The sequence below is a fragment of the Lontra canadensis genome, unplaced genomic scaffold (assembly GCF_010015895.1).
Source record: "Lontra canadensis isolate GAN:19392208 unplaced genomic scaffold, GSC_riverotter_1.0 scaffold29, whole genome shotgun sequence".
NCBI classification, from domain to species: Eukaryota; Metazoa; Chordata; class Mammalia; order Carnivora; family Mustelidae; genus Lontra; species Lontra canadensis.
Window position 1 is genome coordinate 10,213,231 of NW_022631023.1, and position 16,020 is coordinate 10,229,250.

Consider the following 16,020-nt stretch of genomic DNA (forward strand, 5'->3'; position numbering starts at 1 on the left):
TACTACTTTAAGCTCCTAGTGGCCACAAACCGCTGCGAGATTGTCACAGTGGGAACCACAGCACATGATATGTTCTGAATAAATCACAGCTATTAGTTGGATATGCCTTTTATTATATTCAGTTACAGTTCTTAACTAAATTGAGTAAGCCCACTTTAGGAGAAAATACAGGTCTGATTTCACACCTTCCAAAGAAATCTACACATAAACAGAGTTACCATGTATCAGGCCCTTACTGGACTCCTACCACATATGACATCATTTTTCAGATAATGACACTAAGACTCAAGTTACTCGTCCAAGTAATTAACAGCAAAGCTGAAATTCAGACCCAAGTTTTCACTGCATCACGTTGTCTTTCACGGTGAAGGAATTCTATTTTGTAGGGAGAAGAGGCTTATTTGAGAACTTGTGCTTTCCCTCTATGAATTCCACAAATGCAAGCACCGATGTTTTGCACCGTTTATTATCTCCTTTTGTACACAGCACACAGTGGTAACTCAAAATTTTACTTCTGATTATATAAATTTTGAACAATGATATGATGACTAATACGTATATATAAAAGTATATATAAAGTATATATAAAAGGTATTGTCACGGTCTAGTTCAATACTTATTGCGACTATATATGATAATATACGGTAAGCACCTAACCACTTGCCAATGGCCACAGAGCCATAGCCGAAACTGGATCTCCCTTAAATCCCCCAAAGTTGGCCTATGTGCCTCAAAGCGTCACCGCCGGGGAACCAAAGAAGCTCTGCCTCTGCAGCTATCATCCGGGCGCCCAAGACACTGCCTGGTGCCATTCAGCTGACACCAGCTGTCGGAAAAGCGGAACTTGCTGAAGGGGCCTTTGCCCCTAACCAGCATGGCCACCCTCCGGCTTCGGACTGAGGGCGGCAGAATGAGAATCACGTGAGGAGAATTCCGTTCTTTTATTGGCTTTCTCTCCAGGAGGGCGGGATACAATGGCCCTGCGGGGGCCGGCCTTAAAGGGCCCGCCGCTAAGTCCTCCAGAGCTCCGCCCCCGGGGCTGGGCGGGGCCGGCGTGCGAAGGCCGCGTCCGGGGGAGCCGTGGTGACCGCCGCCGGCTGTGACGGGAGCCGGAGGGGTTTAACCGCCGAGTCGGCGGGCGGGAGAGCGCGAAGAGCGCGCGCTCGAGCCCGGCTCAGCCGACGGGGGCGCACGGGGACGCGCGGGCTCCGGCGCGGGGATGGAGGACGCGGTGGCCGGGCCCCAGCTCCGGGCGGCGGCCGAAGCGGCCGAATCGCGAGCGCAGCCGGGGGTGACGCTGCGGCCCTTCGCGCCGTTCTCGGGGGCGGCCGAGGCCGACGAGGGCGGCGGCGACTGGAGCTTCATCGACTGCGAGATGGAGGAGGTGGACCTGCAGGACCTGCCCAGCGCCACCATCGCCTGTCACCTGGACCCGCGCGTGTTCGTGGACGGCCTGTGCCGGGTGAGGGCCGGGCCGGGCGGGCCGTCGGGTGGAGGGCGGACACTTGTTGCCCGGAGGAGGAGGCGCGGGTCGCGGCGCCCAGGTCCCGGCCGGCTCGGGGCAGCCCGGGCCGCTGGCGGGGCCGAGAGGCGACCTTCAGGGTCGCTGCGACGCCCCCGGCCGCCCCGCGACGGTCCGCTCCTGGCCGGGCGGGGGCGGGGGCGCGCTCCCGGAGGGTCCTGGGTCCCTGAGCACCTGCCGGGCGGCGCGCGCACCGGGCGCAGGGGCTCTCAGCGCCTCACCTTTGACCATGGCTGGTCACCTCCTCCTAGGGACGCCCGTGCCCCCGGGTCTCTACTCGGTGGGGATAGTAGGGTGGGGGAAATGAAGTAAGGGACAGTCAGGGATGAACTGGCACCTGGAGTGGTCGGGAGCTCACATTGCCACCCCGGGGCAAGTACCGTCGCTCTGCACTTATTCCTTTGGGGAAGGGGCTCCCCCTCATTCATAGGGAGCAGGAAACAGACGTGGAGCGGCGACGTGACTCACTGTTCATAAATAGGACAACGTCTCTGCATTCTCAATCTGCACTATTGGAAGAAACGCCAATGTTTGGGTGAGAATCTTCGGTTGCTCATTATCCTGTGGCTGGCCAGTTTTGGTCAAATGGTGTTGGGGGGAAGGGACCCATTCTCTAGGCCTTCAGAATAGGATTCTTGCTCCCATAATGGGTAACATGCTACCGTCAGGACACTCAGTATGTGCAGAGCTGGGTTGTGTTTTGTTGTTGTTGTTGTTGTTGTTGTTTTTAAATCTACCCAGTTTAGAAACTTAGGAGGCTGAGGGGGCAGGTATGAGTAATCGATGGTGGTGGCGGGGAGGAGGCATTTATTTCAAATCTGCAATTAGTGTGCAGAATAAAATTTGGAAAACGTAGGCATTGCAGAATAAAGCCTGTCTTTGAGAGATATGCCTCATGAGGAGAGCAGCTGTCAAAAAAAGTGATGCTTTCCATGCTTGGCGCTGAGTCTGCCTATACTGGCAATGAACTTGTAGCTGAAGCCTGCCAGGAGGAACACCACTGTGGAACAGAGAATGGCCCGCTCGCGTCCCATTTATTTGTAATTTCTGTGCCCATCCACTTTCAGAAAGGATTTACATCGGCTCTGGGCTTAGGTGAGCTCCGTGCATGCTTTCTAAAGCAACAATTGTCATAAATGCAGGGTCTCGCTCATCTTTTTCTAAAACCTTTTCTCTTCTCAAGGCCAAGGTCTAGCCAGCATATCAAGTCTCTTTCCTAGGGGTCTGAGGCTGTCTTTTTAATGGAGCAGGTCAGGTCGTGTAAGGCTGTGCTTATTTACTTGGGTGTCTAGCTATTCCTAGTTTTATGGTCTTTCCAGAAAGTGCAGGGGACATTCCTGAAATTGCTTTGTATGAAATTTTGTCCACTTTGCTAACTGTTCATTTTAAGAAATGGTTGAGACTCTGCTTGGGCCAGGCCCTGTTCTAGGCTCTGAGGGACAGCAGTGAATGGAATCGCGACCCTGCCTCCAGGGCTGGCCTTTCTGTTGTGGGGCAACAGACTGTCAACGAGTATTAAACATGTCAGGAGGTCTTCATGCTATAGGAAAAAAGTAAGTGATAGGGGAAGAGGAACTGGAGGTCTGGGAGGGGAGGGAGATTGTTGTTTTACGTTAGATGATCAGGGAAGAGCTTTCTGACAAGGTGATGGTTTGAGCAGAGACTGAGGGCTTAGCATTCAGTCCTTTATTTATTCTTTTGCTGTGTGCTGAATGCTTCTTACGTCCCAGGCACTGGTTTAGGCCCATGGGGAAGAGCCGTGAACACGGTGAACTTGCTGCTTATGTTCTAGTGGTTGAAGTGGGGGCGGGTCAGATAACTGAGAAAAATAAGTGAACAAGGTAATTTCGGATTAGTGGAGACAAGTACAGTAGAGAACGTAATGTAGGATAATATGCTAGAGAGTGACCAAGGAGAGGACAGGGGCTGAGTCCTACCAGTCCTAACAGGGACACCGTGGTGGTTCGAACTGGGGATGAATTGGGGCAGGACTGAGGGAGACAGCAGGAGTGGGGACAGGTGTTGGATGGTGGGGAGGAGTCCACACTGCCAAGTCCAAGTCCCAGTCCCAGGAGAGCAGCTGGTGGCCGGGCCGGAGCTGCGGGAGTGAAGGGATGTGGGATCAGGATGCTACAGCAGGGAGTGGCAGGGAGGAAATACCCCACTCACGCTGGCTTTCTGGTCTCATTGGTGGAAACCAGCTGGCAGCCAGGAGGCCAAGGAGCCCAAGTAGTTGCAGTCCATAGGTGGGGTCAGCCTTCCAGAGCCCAGAGAAAAGTATAGAGAGGGTCAGTTTAGGCAAAGAGGACATGCAGAGAGGGGTCAGCGCGGGGCCGCTGTAGAGTGAGTGGCCCCAGAAGGTCCCTAGGCACAGCTTGCACTTGGCTGGCAGAAAGAAGCTCCTTGCGTGGATTTGTGTGGCTGGCATCCAGGCAGAGGGCGCAGAAGGGAACAGCAAAGCCAGAAGTTCTAGGGAGATGGTGAGCTGACTGTATTCAGAGGGTGTGAAGGGCGCCTCTTGGCCAAGTGAAACATGGTAGGGGGGTGGCTGAGGTTAGGCACAGCTGGGGAATGGTTCCATGGGGGGCCTTAGTGGCCCTGAGAGGGATTGGGATGTTACTCTAACAGCAATCGGAGTGGAGAATGTCTCTTGGGGACGGAGGGTGGGTGGTCAAGAGAGGAAGCAAGGAGACCCCTTTGTTAGCTCTCACCCTTTGTTGTCTAGGGGAGCTATGAAGGTGTTTGAATTTGGGTGAGGGCGTTGTCTGGAGCTTGTGGGGGGGCAGGGAGCTTTGTGCAATGTTGCTTGCACATCCCTAAGCTCCCCTAAGGTGTCCGATAATCGGTGAAGACACAACATTCACTGTGCTGAAGGAGTCCCAGGCCCTGAAAGCAAAGAGCTCTGCCATCAGGGACAGTGAGAGGAGAAATCACTGTGTGGGGGGGGGGGCTGGGGGGTGGGGGGGGAGGCTTATGGTGAGCCTTCCAGTAGAAAGAATGTCTCCTGCAGCTAAAACCACCCCTCTAGGTGGGAAAGTGTGGCTTCTAGCAGCCTTATTATTTTCGAGGCCTTTCTCCCTCAAGCAGCCGATCCCCCCTCCTTTGGATATTGAAATGAACATATCCTTCTGCTTCTGGTCAGTGTCGCCTTACCCAGGTGGGCAGACAGCTCCCTGCGTCTCCCTCCTCTGAGGTCCCTGTGCTGGGGGGCTGGCCATCCCCTCTCCTGAACCAGTCCCTTGGAGGGTCACCTGGAGGAGTGCCGATTAGCCTGGTAGGGCCGCTAGAACCACATACCACAGACTAGGGGGCAAATAAGGAACGGACGTGTATTTCTCACAGCTCTGGAAGCCAGTGTGGTCATTGATGGTCCTTTCCCGGGCTGCGGACCTCTCACTCTGTCCTACTTCGGTAGAAGGGATGGGGGAGCTGGGGTCAGGGGGCCTCTCCCCCGACATGACCTGAACACCCCCTAAAGGCCTTCCCTCCTCATACCATTACCTTCAGGGGTTAGGATGTCAACCTGTGAATTTGGGGGGAACACAAACATCCAGACCATGCAGAGGGTATGAAGGAAAAAGACTGTGCCAACTTCTTTCCCAGTGCTCCTCTTACTCTCTAACCATAGGCCTGATAGAAATTGATCTAAACCACCAATTCATTTGGGAATTTATGTCAGAAGCTGTTTTCTAACCATAACACTTAGGTCTAATAGGTAAAGCTTGTCATTGTTAGCCCGGTCATCATCAATGCTGTAAAAAATTTATAATAAATGTGTGCATTAAATGCTTATCTAAAAAACACTGAAACTGTACCATCAGATTCAAGCAATATTACTAGAGAGTTCGCACCATTATAAATGAATGAAAAGTTTTTAAAAGATTATTTTCGGGGGGGCGCCTGGGTGGCTCAGTGGGTTAAGCATCTGCTTTTGGCTCAGGTCAAGATCCCAGGGTCCTGGGATCGAGCGGGAGCCTGCTTCTCTCTCTCTCTCTCTGTCAAATAAATAAATAAATAAATAAATAAATAAAAATATTCTCTCCCTCTCCCTCTGCCCTTCCCACCCCTCTCTCTCCCTCTCTGGAAAAAAGAAAAAAAAAAGAAAATATTATTTTCTCCTATACAAATATTAACTAGTGTATCCCATTACTGTTCTCTTTTTGCGAGACTTTTTTTTTTTTTTCTGAGGAAGCAAAACAGGGCTTTGAACCAGTGATCGCATGTGCTTGGGCTTGTTGGCCGTGGTCATTGGTTCCCTAGAAGAATGCTTATTCAGTCCTTATCAAGCTAAGCAGACACTTGGTTCTCATGTAATATGCTGTGAGTTTGCAGACAGCAAGCACGGTTGCATAGGGTAATAGATGCGAATGCTACTTTTCTTGTTGTCGGAAACACGAATGCGTATTTGGCTGACAGAGCTTTGCTCTAAGGCTAAGTCAGAAAATATGAATCCTCAGAACATTTACTCTTCTCTAGTGAATAAACTCACCTTCCTTAAGACAGATGCTCACTTCAGACCCATGACACCGACATGCTTTTTTTTCAGTAGCAGAAATATTCTGAGAGCCATAAAAGGAGTTTGAGCAGAGGCTTTGAATTCGTTGTATCTGAGAAGACCCCAAGCCCAATCGCACCTTAGCTGCCCAGGAGAGTCCCACGGGAGCCTTAAAATCATCCAGGCCCCGGGTCACCCTGACCAACTGCAGTCTTGGGTTGGGAACCTTCTGGAAAGAGTTGTCTGAAAAGCTCCCCGAAGTGACTCTAATTGAGAGTTGAGGTTGAGGACCCTTGTGCTACCTGGGAGGGGTTTTTGCCTGACCAGAGCCCTTGTTGTGCCGTGAAAATATTGAATAATTGGTCATTGGGTTCCATTTTGAGCCAGATCTGTGCCTTGGTTTCCTCGAGTCTAAAATAGCATCAGGCTCCTGGTCCAGTGCCTCCCTCCTCTGAGTGGTGTTTGACCTTGTATCTGGAAGGTTGGATGATTGGCTGTCAGCCCTGGAGCCGGCGCCTCTGGGAGGTGACACAGGAGATAAGAGCGTGGACTTTAACACAGGGTTGCCTCCCGGGGCCTTCGTCCGCAGCCTCTTCAGCAGCTGCTCAGTCTGTAGCCAAACGGCAGGTCCCGGACGGGGCCCTCCCCAGACTTGTGCGTTGGTAGACAAGACACCATCCAGTAGTAACTGATGACCGAGATGTTTTTGAGGTCCAGACGAGCAAGGCCGATGTGCACTACGGGGGCTCACAAGGCTGTAGGTGCTTGGTGGCGTTTCTCCCTGTTTCTGTTCCAAGTCAGTCTGTGGCTGCAAGTTGGATAATGTGATGTTCCAGCAGATCGGTAGCAATCGGGGTCGACATTGGTATAAAATCCGGGCGCTTTCAGGCCTTTTCACCATTCGCTCTCGTGTCCTAGGTATGTGGTTTCTCCAACTTAAACTATGCCTAAAATTGCCCCTGAAGCCCCCTGAAGAGTAGAGAGGCAAGAAGCCAATATGGTATGGTTTAATTTATTTGGAAGTGTCCAGAATGTCTCATGTTCAAAAAACAAAAAAACAAAACACCTGTGTGTTATATACGTGCAAAGTTTATTCGACAATTTATCTACAATTTCCCTAATTTTAGAATTTCTGACTCTTACATAAATCAAATGAGTCTTTATATCCCTGAGGTTCCTTTGATCCCTCCCCATCACTCCCCACGCGAGCGAGCGTGTGGTTTCCTTTTAACTCCATCCTGCACCACCAGGCATCGCTCACAGCGTTTTTCCTCAGCAGCAGTAGCTTCAAATGTCATTGCCCCAAGACATTACATCAGGGAACAAAAAACAAATCTGCTTTGTGATAGAACAGACAGCTAGAGCAGAGGCTGTGAGACGCCGACTCCTGGGTTCAGATTTCAGGCTGTATCTTCCACGCTTCCGTTTTAAAAAGTGTAATCAGATGGTCAAGTCCACGGTCCGCATCTGTGTCGTTTGAGGGGGCCTGTTGGCCCTGGTTTGAGACGGCAGGACTCCTGGGAACTATCAGGCACTGGCACTCAGCAGTGTGTGTGTGTGGGGCGGGGTGGCAGTGGCAGAGAGAGACCCCCTGGGCGAGCACGTTCCATGCACCATTGTCAGGACCCACGTCAAGGGCTGTGGGGGACTGCCAGTCCTTGGAAAGACAATTCAGTGGTGAGGGAGAATTTTTTTTTCCTTCGTAAATAACTAATCGCCACTCAAAAACGTGGGGACGCGGACAGTGAATGACGGTGTTGTGTTCTCTGAGCCTGGACAGGCTATTCCTCGGCAAGAGGAAATAAAAATAGCTCTTCCACCCTCGTGGGGCGAAACAGATACGCTTTTTTCAGACATAACATCAGGAAAATATTAATTACCTTGACTCTGAGGTTGATGTTGGGAAAGGGTTGGCTTCACATGTAGATGTCAGTCAGTATAGAAGCCCTTTGCTGTATTTGATTTGGTTCGCACTGTTTTATTTTTAACCTCAGAAGATTTAATTGGGGTTCGTAGGCTCACGTGGCCCGTCCAAGTGTAACAGCTAAGGTGTGCATCTTCAGCACACCCGTCCCACACACCGTGAGGCTGAGGAAGTTTTTTGTTTCCTGTGCCTTAGTTTCCCTGCCTGTCAAGTGGGATGGTGATAGCACGTACATAATACGATGCACATAAAGTGCTTCTCACTGACTAGGACAGAGTAAACACACAACAAAGTTAGTGTACTAGTTATCCCCTGCTGAGCCCCAAACTAACTCAAAGCTTAGTAGTTTATTATTTTTTGTGTTATGTTAGTCACCATACAGTACATCACTAGTTTCTTTTTTTTTATAAACTTTTTTTTTAAGATTATTTATTTATTTGACAGACAGAGATCACAAGTAGGCAGAGAGGCAGGCAGAGAGAGAGGAAGGGAAGCAGGTTCCCCGCTGAGCAGAGAGCCCGACGCGGGGCACGATCCCAGGACCCTGGGATCACGACCTGAGTCGAAGGCAGAGGCTTTAACCCACTGAGCCACCCAGGCGCCCACATCACTAGTTTCTGATGTAGTGTTCATGGTTCGTTGTTTGTGTATGACACCCAGTGCTCCATGCAGTCCATGCCCTCCTCCATACCCACCCTCAGGGCTCACCCATCCCCCCATCCCCCTCCCCTCTGAAATCACCAGTTTGTTTCCTGGAGTCCACAGTCTCTCATGGTTCGTCTCCCCCTCTGATTTCCTTCCCTTCATTTTTCCCTTCCTTCTCCTAATGTCCTCCATGCTATTCCATATGTTCCATAGGTAAGTGAAACCATCTGATCATTGACTTTCTCTCTTTGACTTATTTCACTCAGCATAATCTCCTCCAGTCCCATCCATGTTGATACAAAAGCTTAGTAGTTTAAAGCAGGAAACGCTGTGCTCCCCAGCATCTGAGGATCAGGAATGCAGGGATGGCTGAGCCCAGCGCCTCTCTCCTGACCTCCTCAGTAAAGCATGGGCCGCAGCCTCATCCGAGGGCTGGCTGGAGCAGCCTGTGCCTCCCGGCTCACTCACAGGTTTGGAGGGGGGGAGGCAGGAGGACTGCATTTCTGTGGGACTGTGGGGCTGAGGTCCTGTCCCTCGGGGTGGCCACTGGCTGGAGGTTTCCCAGCTGCTGGGACCTCTCTTGACCTGGCCGCTGGCTTCCCTCTGCACAAGTGAGGAAGGATGTGTGAGAGGCATGGGATGCACAGGCTTTTGGGACCGTGATCTCGGAGGGAGATCCTAACCCCTTGGGCTCTGTTCAGAAAAGTGAGGCAGCCAGGCTGACCACACGCAAGGGGTTGGGGGGCATACATTACAACAGGACCCCGGGAGGTGGTCCCCGGGGCCATCCCAGGCTGCTGGTCACAGGAGCTATGTATTAGTCCATTTTTTTCTTTATAAACTTTTTTGACTTCCTGGAGCAGCTAACAGAAGTGTTCATTAAGATATTTTCGAATCTGATTTTTTTTTTTAGCTTCAACCCTAGAGAAGTTTTATCCCCCACAGTTTTAGACCAAACCCCTAAACGTCCACTACCTACCTCATTGATAGATAGGGTTATTAAGTTTCTGAAGTACAAAAAGCTGTTAACTACTGCATTTCTGAAGGAAGAGCTTGGGAAACTAGATCCATTTACTTTGGGAAGAGCCGGTATTTTTCCTTTCGATACTAATTTCAGCAGGTGCGGTATGAAACTCCCATGAGAGGGCCTGGTCAACGCCACAGAACAAGAATTTGAGGTTGGCCTGAATTCCGATTTAAGAGATGAAAATGTTAACTTAATTCAGAGGGCCGAGTCTGAATTTTTTTTTTTCACTCAGTGTAACATGTTTTCCTTACACCCCTTGATATTTCTTGTTCAACTTTCTGCTTTATTTTAAAGACAATAAAGTAGTTCCCAGTCATTAATGTAAAGTGCCTTATATGGGATCTTTTTCTTTTCATCCTCTTACGAGGACTCTATGCAATAGGTACTCTTACGGTCCCCATTCCACAGATGTGGAAACGGAGGCCAGCAGAGGCACAGGAGCCTGCCCCAGGTCACAGAGCCAGGAGGCGCCGGTCCTGGGATTCAGACCACGTTTTAACCAGTTCCAGTGCCTGCGCGGTCATCATCTTGCCGTGTGCAGTAATGCCCATGAATTTTTCATATCTTTCACATCTTACTGAAACCCCAGGGCAGCTCTGTGAAGAAAGTATTTTTATCCACAGGAAACTGAGGTTCAGATGAGTTTCAGCTCTATTCTCCTCGCAGCCATTTACTTATGCTTAGCAGATGTAGCTGAGTGCTCGCCGTAGCTGGGTGACAGCCCTGGCCACACTCTGGGGCTCGGGCAGAAGGCTAGCCCTGGACTGGAATCCTGACTCCATCTTCACTCACTCACTCATTCGTCCATTATTCACTCACTCATTTATTTATTCATTCATCCATTCATTCCTTCTTTCATTCATTCAACAAATATTTACTGCGTGCCTTTTCTGAACGCTGTGCTGGTTGTAAGACCAATCACGAGATACCTGGGTGAGTCTGTGACACCCCTCCTGGCACCCCCAGCCTCCTGGGTTGCAGAAGGAAGACAGCTGCCCCTCCCCCACGGTCATGGTGAAGTCAGCACGAGGGGGCTCGTGGTGAGTGACAGACACCATCCCTCCCTTCCTGGGGCTCACAAGCTAACAGCAAAGACACAAAATGGCATTTTTAAGTTTGTTTGTTATGGTAAATATAACCAGGAAGCTTGGGAGATCCAGAGAAAACCACGCATCCTTGGGCCAGTGACTCAGCCAGATCTCCATTGCTTCGTCTCCAAAACGAGCAGGTTGAGTTGGATCACGGGTTCTCACAACCACAGGGCTCTGCACTGTTCCATCAGGGAACATGGTCCATTTGCCCCTTGCTCCCGGGCATCCCCCACGTGTTCAATCAGACTTTCCCGAGTTGGAAGTTGCTCTAGAAGAGAATTTCTCTAGCGTGAATCCAGTTCTGTTCCACCCGACTTTCCAGCCTTCCACCTGGAGGGCAGACAGAACTTGACCTCTGCCCGTCCTGGGTTTTCAGCTGTGGCTCTCTAACAAAAAGATTAACACGAGAAAAACAGACAGCTATTAAAGTGCACGGTGCACATCACAAGGGAGGAGCCTCAGCAAGACCAAGGTTCAGTCTCAATAATCAGCGAGATTATAAATCCTCTTGAACAAAGAACAGCACGTTTGTAGGGGAAGGACAGGGCAGAGAAAAGCCGTCTCGGGCTTCCAAGTGCAGGAAGGTAAATATGTGGGAGGAAGCTAATGGAGTAAGATTGTTTGCAGATTCCTCTGGTGCCTTCTCTAGGCTGACAGGAGTTGGGAGTCCTCTGCAGTAAAAGGAGAATTTATTTCCTGCCTTTAGGCAGAAAAAGGGGGAGAAGATAGTTTTTTCTCTGCCTTGTGCTTTTCATTGCCTTCAGCTCAAAATAAATTTTATGTCAAAGAGGGGTATTTTGGGGTGACATTCTGGTTCCTTCACACCCGTACTCCTGCCTCCTGTCCTGTACCGGTCAGTGGGAGGCCTATCTGCTAGTTTGGAGCTGGAGAGGAGGCACATGTGTAATTTCTGGAAATTTCTGTAGAGCTGATCTGGAAAGAAACCTGTGTCAGAGTGCGTTTCACTGACTACAACATCGATTCTGTCCCGTGAGTATTTGAGGGTTTGCCAAAGATAGCCTCCCAAGGCCAGAACCCTCCTATGAAATGTTTCTTAAAAAGTCTCTTATTTACTGGGGACTTTTCCAAATCCCCTGATGGCTATTACTTATTGATAAGGTGACAGTATGTCCCATTTGCATGTCTGATTTATGCCTGTCATCCTGGGAAAGTTATAGTAATACCCCCTGTGACCCTGAAGTTTGGATGATAAATTATATAATCAGTAATTCATACAATTAATGATTATCCCCCTATTTATTTAGTACCACTTGTGCCAGATATTTTATTTTACCCTCATTTAATCCTTCTTACAGCCTTCTAAGAGAAATGCCATATGTGCTTATTTTATGTCCCCATGGCATATGTCCCCATGGCAACAGGGCATCTGACTGTGGGCACAGAACCAGGGCACAAAGGGCCCTGAGGCACACACCTTGCATTTCTCCAAGGAGGAATCAAGGCTCAGAGAGGGGATAATGTGTCTCAGGGGTGCTCCCTGGATATTGGCTTTCGCTAGTTCTCCCTACCCCCTGCCCACTGGATTTTTATACTGCTCATCTAATTCTCTGCAAAATAATGTCCTCCCCACCCCTCCTAGAAGAACCCAGAGCCTGCAAATAATGAGGAGGACAGCGAGAGTCAAGTCAGCCAGGACAGGCAAAACTGTCCCAGTGTCACCATTAGGGGGCTATCACAGAGAGAGAGGCAGAGAGAGCTTTGCTCCAGCGCTGATCCCATGCTGTTCAAAATACCAGCTGGCCACCAGGGGGCAGTAACCTCGCGTACGTTCTGTGGTGGAGCCTGTTGACTTAGACTTTTAATTCAGGCACAGAAAATGCATTTTCAGCAGGAAGAAGTCACGCCTGTGCTGCCAAAAAAAACTATTTAAAGATAAGTTTGTAGTCGAAACTTTCAAGTGGAAGTACCCCTCCTCCCTATCCCATAGAAGACGGAGGTTGTGGGAGAATGACCCGAGGAGCCCCTTCCTTGCGGCTGGGCGACACCACCACCTTCAGAACGGGAATCACACAGGGATGTGTTCACCCACAGCAGTGGTCTTCCCGCTGCAGCCACGCCCGGTCCCAGTTTGTGACTTCCTCTGCCCCATGCTCTGATTTGCAATTTATTGGGACTATGACTGAAATTGCTGGCATAAAGAAATACAAAAGGAACTCACTCAGTTGAAACAAACACTATTTCAGAGATAATGGGGGTTTCCTGAACTGGTTACTACATAGACTGCTTTATTTTTATTTATTTATTATTATTTTTTTTAAGAGAGAGAGAGAGAGAATCTTAGGCAGGCTCCAAGCATAGTGCAAAGCCCGAAGCGGGGCTTGATCTCAGGACCCTGAGATCATGACCCGAGCCGAAATCAAGAGTCAGACGCTTAACTGACTGAGCCACCCAGGTACCCCTACATAGGCTACCTGTAAAAGGTAAAGCAGTTAGGTCCCCAGACCTGCATGGTGGGAAGTGTTGTCACAGGGGAGACCCTGTCCTAGGATGATTCCAGAATTTTCTACTGCTCAAGCCATGTGTTGACAGTGTTCTGGGCTGGAGTGGGGATTCTTGGGAACTCGGGTGGGTCTTGGCTGTACCCACAAGCTTGTGCCCTAAGCTGCAGATCTTGGACGGTGATGGAGACCACCTCAGTTCTGGGTCAGCAATATAGAGACTCCTTTGCGGCCCCTAAAAACAGACCACCCATCAGAAAAATCTGCTTGGTTACCTACAGTCGATGAACAGCCCCGGAAGACCCTTGTGGGTGTCTGACAACAGCATCGGGGTCAGTGTGTATCTGCATCTTTCTGTCTAGCTGAGCTAAATCTACGGTGTAGCCTTGCAGCTCATCTGCCTGTTCATCCTGACAGAATATTTCCAGAACGTTTTCATCTTTCAAGTCGATTCTGCATCTGTGTATTTCTTTGAAGTGGTCAATAAATTTGCAGACCCAACACTTGCACCCTGATTTGCTCTGTTTTGTCAAATGTGTATTCTTGATGTATATTGGGAAATACCGTTAATCAACAGGATACCTCGGAACCTCCCCATTTTGAATATGTCAGTTCCGTAGAGCAAGCTGGGAAAAGTGACCTGGTCCATAGCATGGCGAGTCTGCCCTAGACTGTGCGTGAGCGAGGTAGGGGGAGGGGGTGGCAGGTGGGGAGCCTGTCTGCTGAGGGATGACTCCCTGCCCTTGCCCACCCAAGAGGGCTGTTGCACAGGGGGCAGAATGGAGCATTCTGTACTGCGTTAACAGCCTGGAATGAAGCTGTACCAGCGCTGCCCTCCCCCCCTCCCCCCCTCACCTCCCCCCACCACCCCTCCCCCTGCCGGCCACGGCGGAGATTCTGGGTTTCCTCCTCAGTCTGTTGAAAGGAGGGCGAGGTGGTGCATTCACTTTTCCCGGATGCTACTGAGGATCAAACACAGCATGGCAGTATCTGGGATAGCATCTGATGGCAGGAGAGACTCCAGAATATGTGTGTAGTCTTTATCAAGGACCCCGTTTTAACAGCAGTGAATATATCATTAGATGATGTTGTATATGGGGTTGCCATTTAATTTTTGTTTGTTCACTTATTTCCTTTTCATTTATTTCCTTTTCCTCCTTCCTCTTCTCGCCTGGATAGCCTGGGGGGCCTCTTGGCAGAATCACCTACGGGGAGGTTCCCCTGCTGCTTATCATTCATCTTACTTCTCTGGCTCGGCTAAGGGTGGGAATGTGCCTGTCCTCCCCATAAGTGCCTGCCCTCTTCTATGGACAAATACCTCCCTTGCTTTGGCCCCGTGCATGGTAAAAGGTATTATGACATTGAAGTTAGGAGGGCGAGTCCCCAAAACCACGTCAGCCCGAATTCACATCCCAGCTCTCTCAGCAATCACTGTGTGACCTTGGGCGAGTAGTTTTCTGTGCTTTGGTGTCTGTTTTTAAACTGGTAGTCAAAGTACCCACCTCATAGGGTTGTAAACATAGGGGATAAGGGCAGGCCGCCCCAAAATGTGCCACTTTGTCATGCTGGTTATTTTAAATAGAAGTTACGTAAGAGCCAGCCTGTGCAGGAAGGACATTCCTACCCTCCTCTGTCCCCCTGAGAGCAGGAAATAAGCCTCCCTGCGGAAGGTACCCTCCCTGTACAAGGAGGTGAAGAGACAGCCTTATCACCAGAAAAAAATTCAGGCCCAAGAGAGCTATATAAATATCCTTGTTACTTTTTACTCGCTTACTGCCCCAGCCCAAATTCCGATTAGAATTCCTTACTAATTGAAGCCCCCAAAGTTAAGTCTTCTTTGTCCTGTCAGTTCCTTTCGGATTTATTGTCTCTTTGTCTAAAAAGCATAAAAACTGTCTGCCTTCATCATTTCTTTGGTCACTTTCATCATTGGGCCTCTGTGCACACATAATAAAACCTCATGGTTTTTTTAAATTTTTTCTCCTGTTAATCTATCTCACATCAGCTCAATTTTTACTCCAGCTGGAAGACCTTAAAAGGTAGAGGAAGAACTTTTCCTTCCCTAAATTAAGATGAGAGGAGAGCATACAAATTGTTAACCTTCAAAATAAAACTGTCAGTATTATATGTCAACTGTACTTCAATTTAAAAGATAAACAGTGGTCTCTAGGTCACTAAAAATAAATAAAGCAAAAGAAAGCTATTAGTTATTTTACCAGCAAAAATGGGTTTATACAGAAATAACAGAATTGCAATCCCAGACAAGCAAGCAAGCAAGGGATGGCAAAACTACAGGCAAGTCTGGTGAATAAAACAGAGGAATGCTCTTTTATAGAAGAAAGGGGGAGTTGGGAGGGTTGTGTAAACAAAAAACTCCATTGGCTTGAGCTGGGAGTTCAAGTGTAGTGGCTTCTCATTGGCTGGGCTGTGACCATCTCTCATTGGCTGAGCTATTGCTGGGAGAGGAGAAAACCCTTCTTCCTCCTGTGGGGTGATAAATTAGTATCCTGGTACTTCTCTCCCTGCAATTGACAAGAGGTAGGGTGTTAGCTCCCCCTACTTCTGGCTTCCCATCTTAGTGAGGCTTTCCTTTATTAATTTCTGCAAAATAAATCGCTAACAATAATACCAGGCTCCAATAAGTGTTTGGTACTTATTAGCAATCTCATTAAAATTATTAAAATGCAGATATTAAAGTGTCTGTTGCTCACTGCTGTTTATCCTGTGCCTACGACAGTGCCTGCCACATAGTGGGCACTTGATAAATACTAAGTAAAACACATACAAATGAAAGTATTGCTCTTTTAAGTCCATTAAATATTAAGCCTTATTTTCCCAGGAGTTTCCCACACATGTG

The 16,020-nt window shown here is 49.3% G+C and overlaps 1 protein-coding gene across 1 annotated transcript in view; it reads left to right on the forward strand.

The window, feature by feature from the left end:
- The first annotated feature begins 1,080 nt into the window (after positions 1 to 1,080).
- RCAN1 (regulator of calcineurin 1) overlaps positions 1,081 to 16,020 on the forward strand; it is a 93,249-nt gene continuing 78,309 nt past the window's right edge. Inside the window, exon 1 of the mRNA XM_032865376.1 lies at positions 1,081 to 1,462. Coding sequence (XP_032721267.1) covers positions 1,220 to 1,462 — 243 coding nt within the window. The 5' untranslated portion in view covers positions 1,081 to 1,219. The remainder of the gene's footprint in view (positions 1,463 to 16,020) is intronic.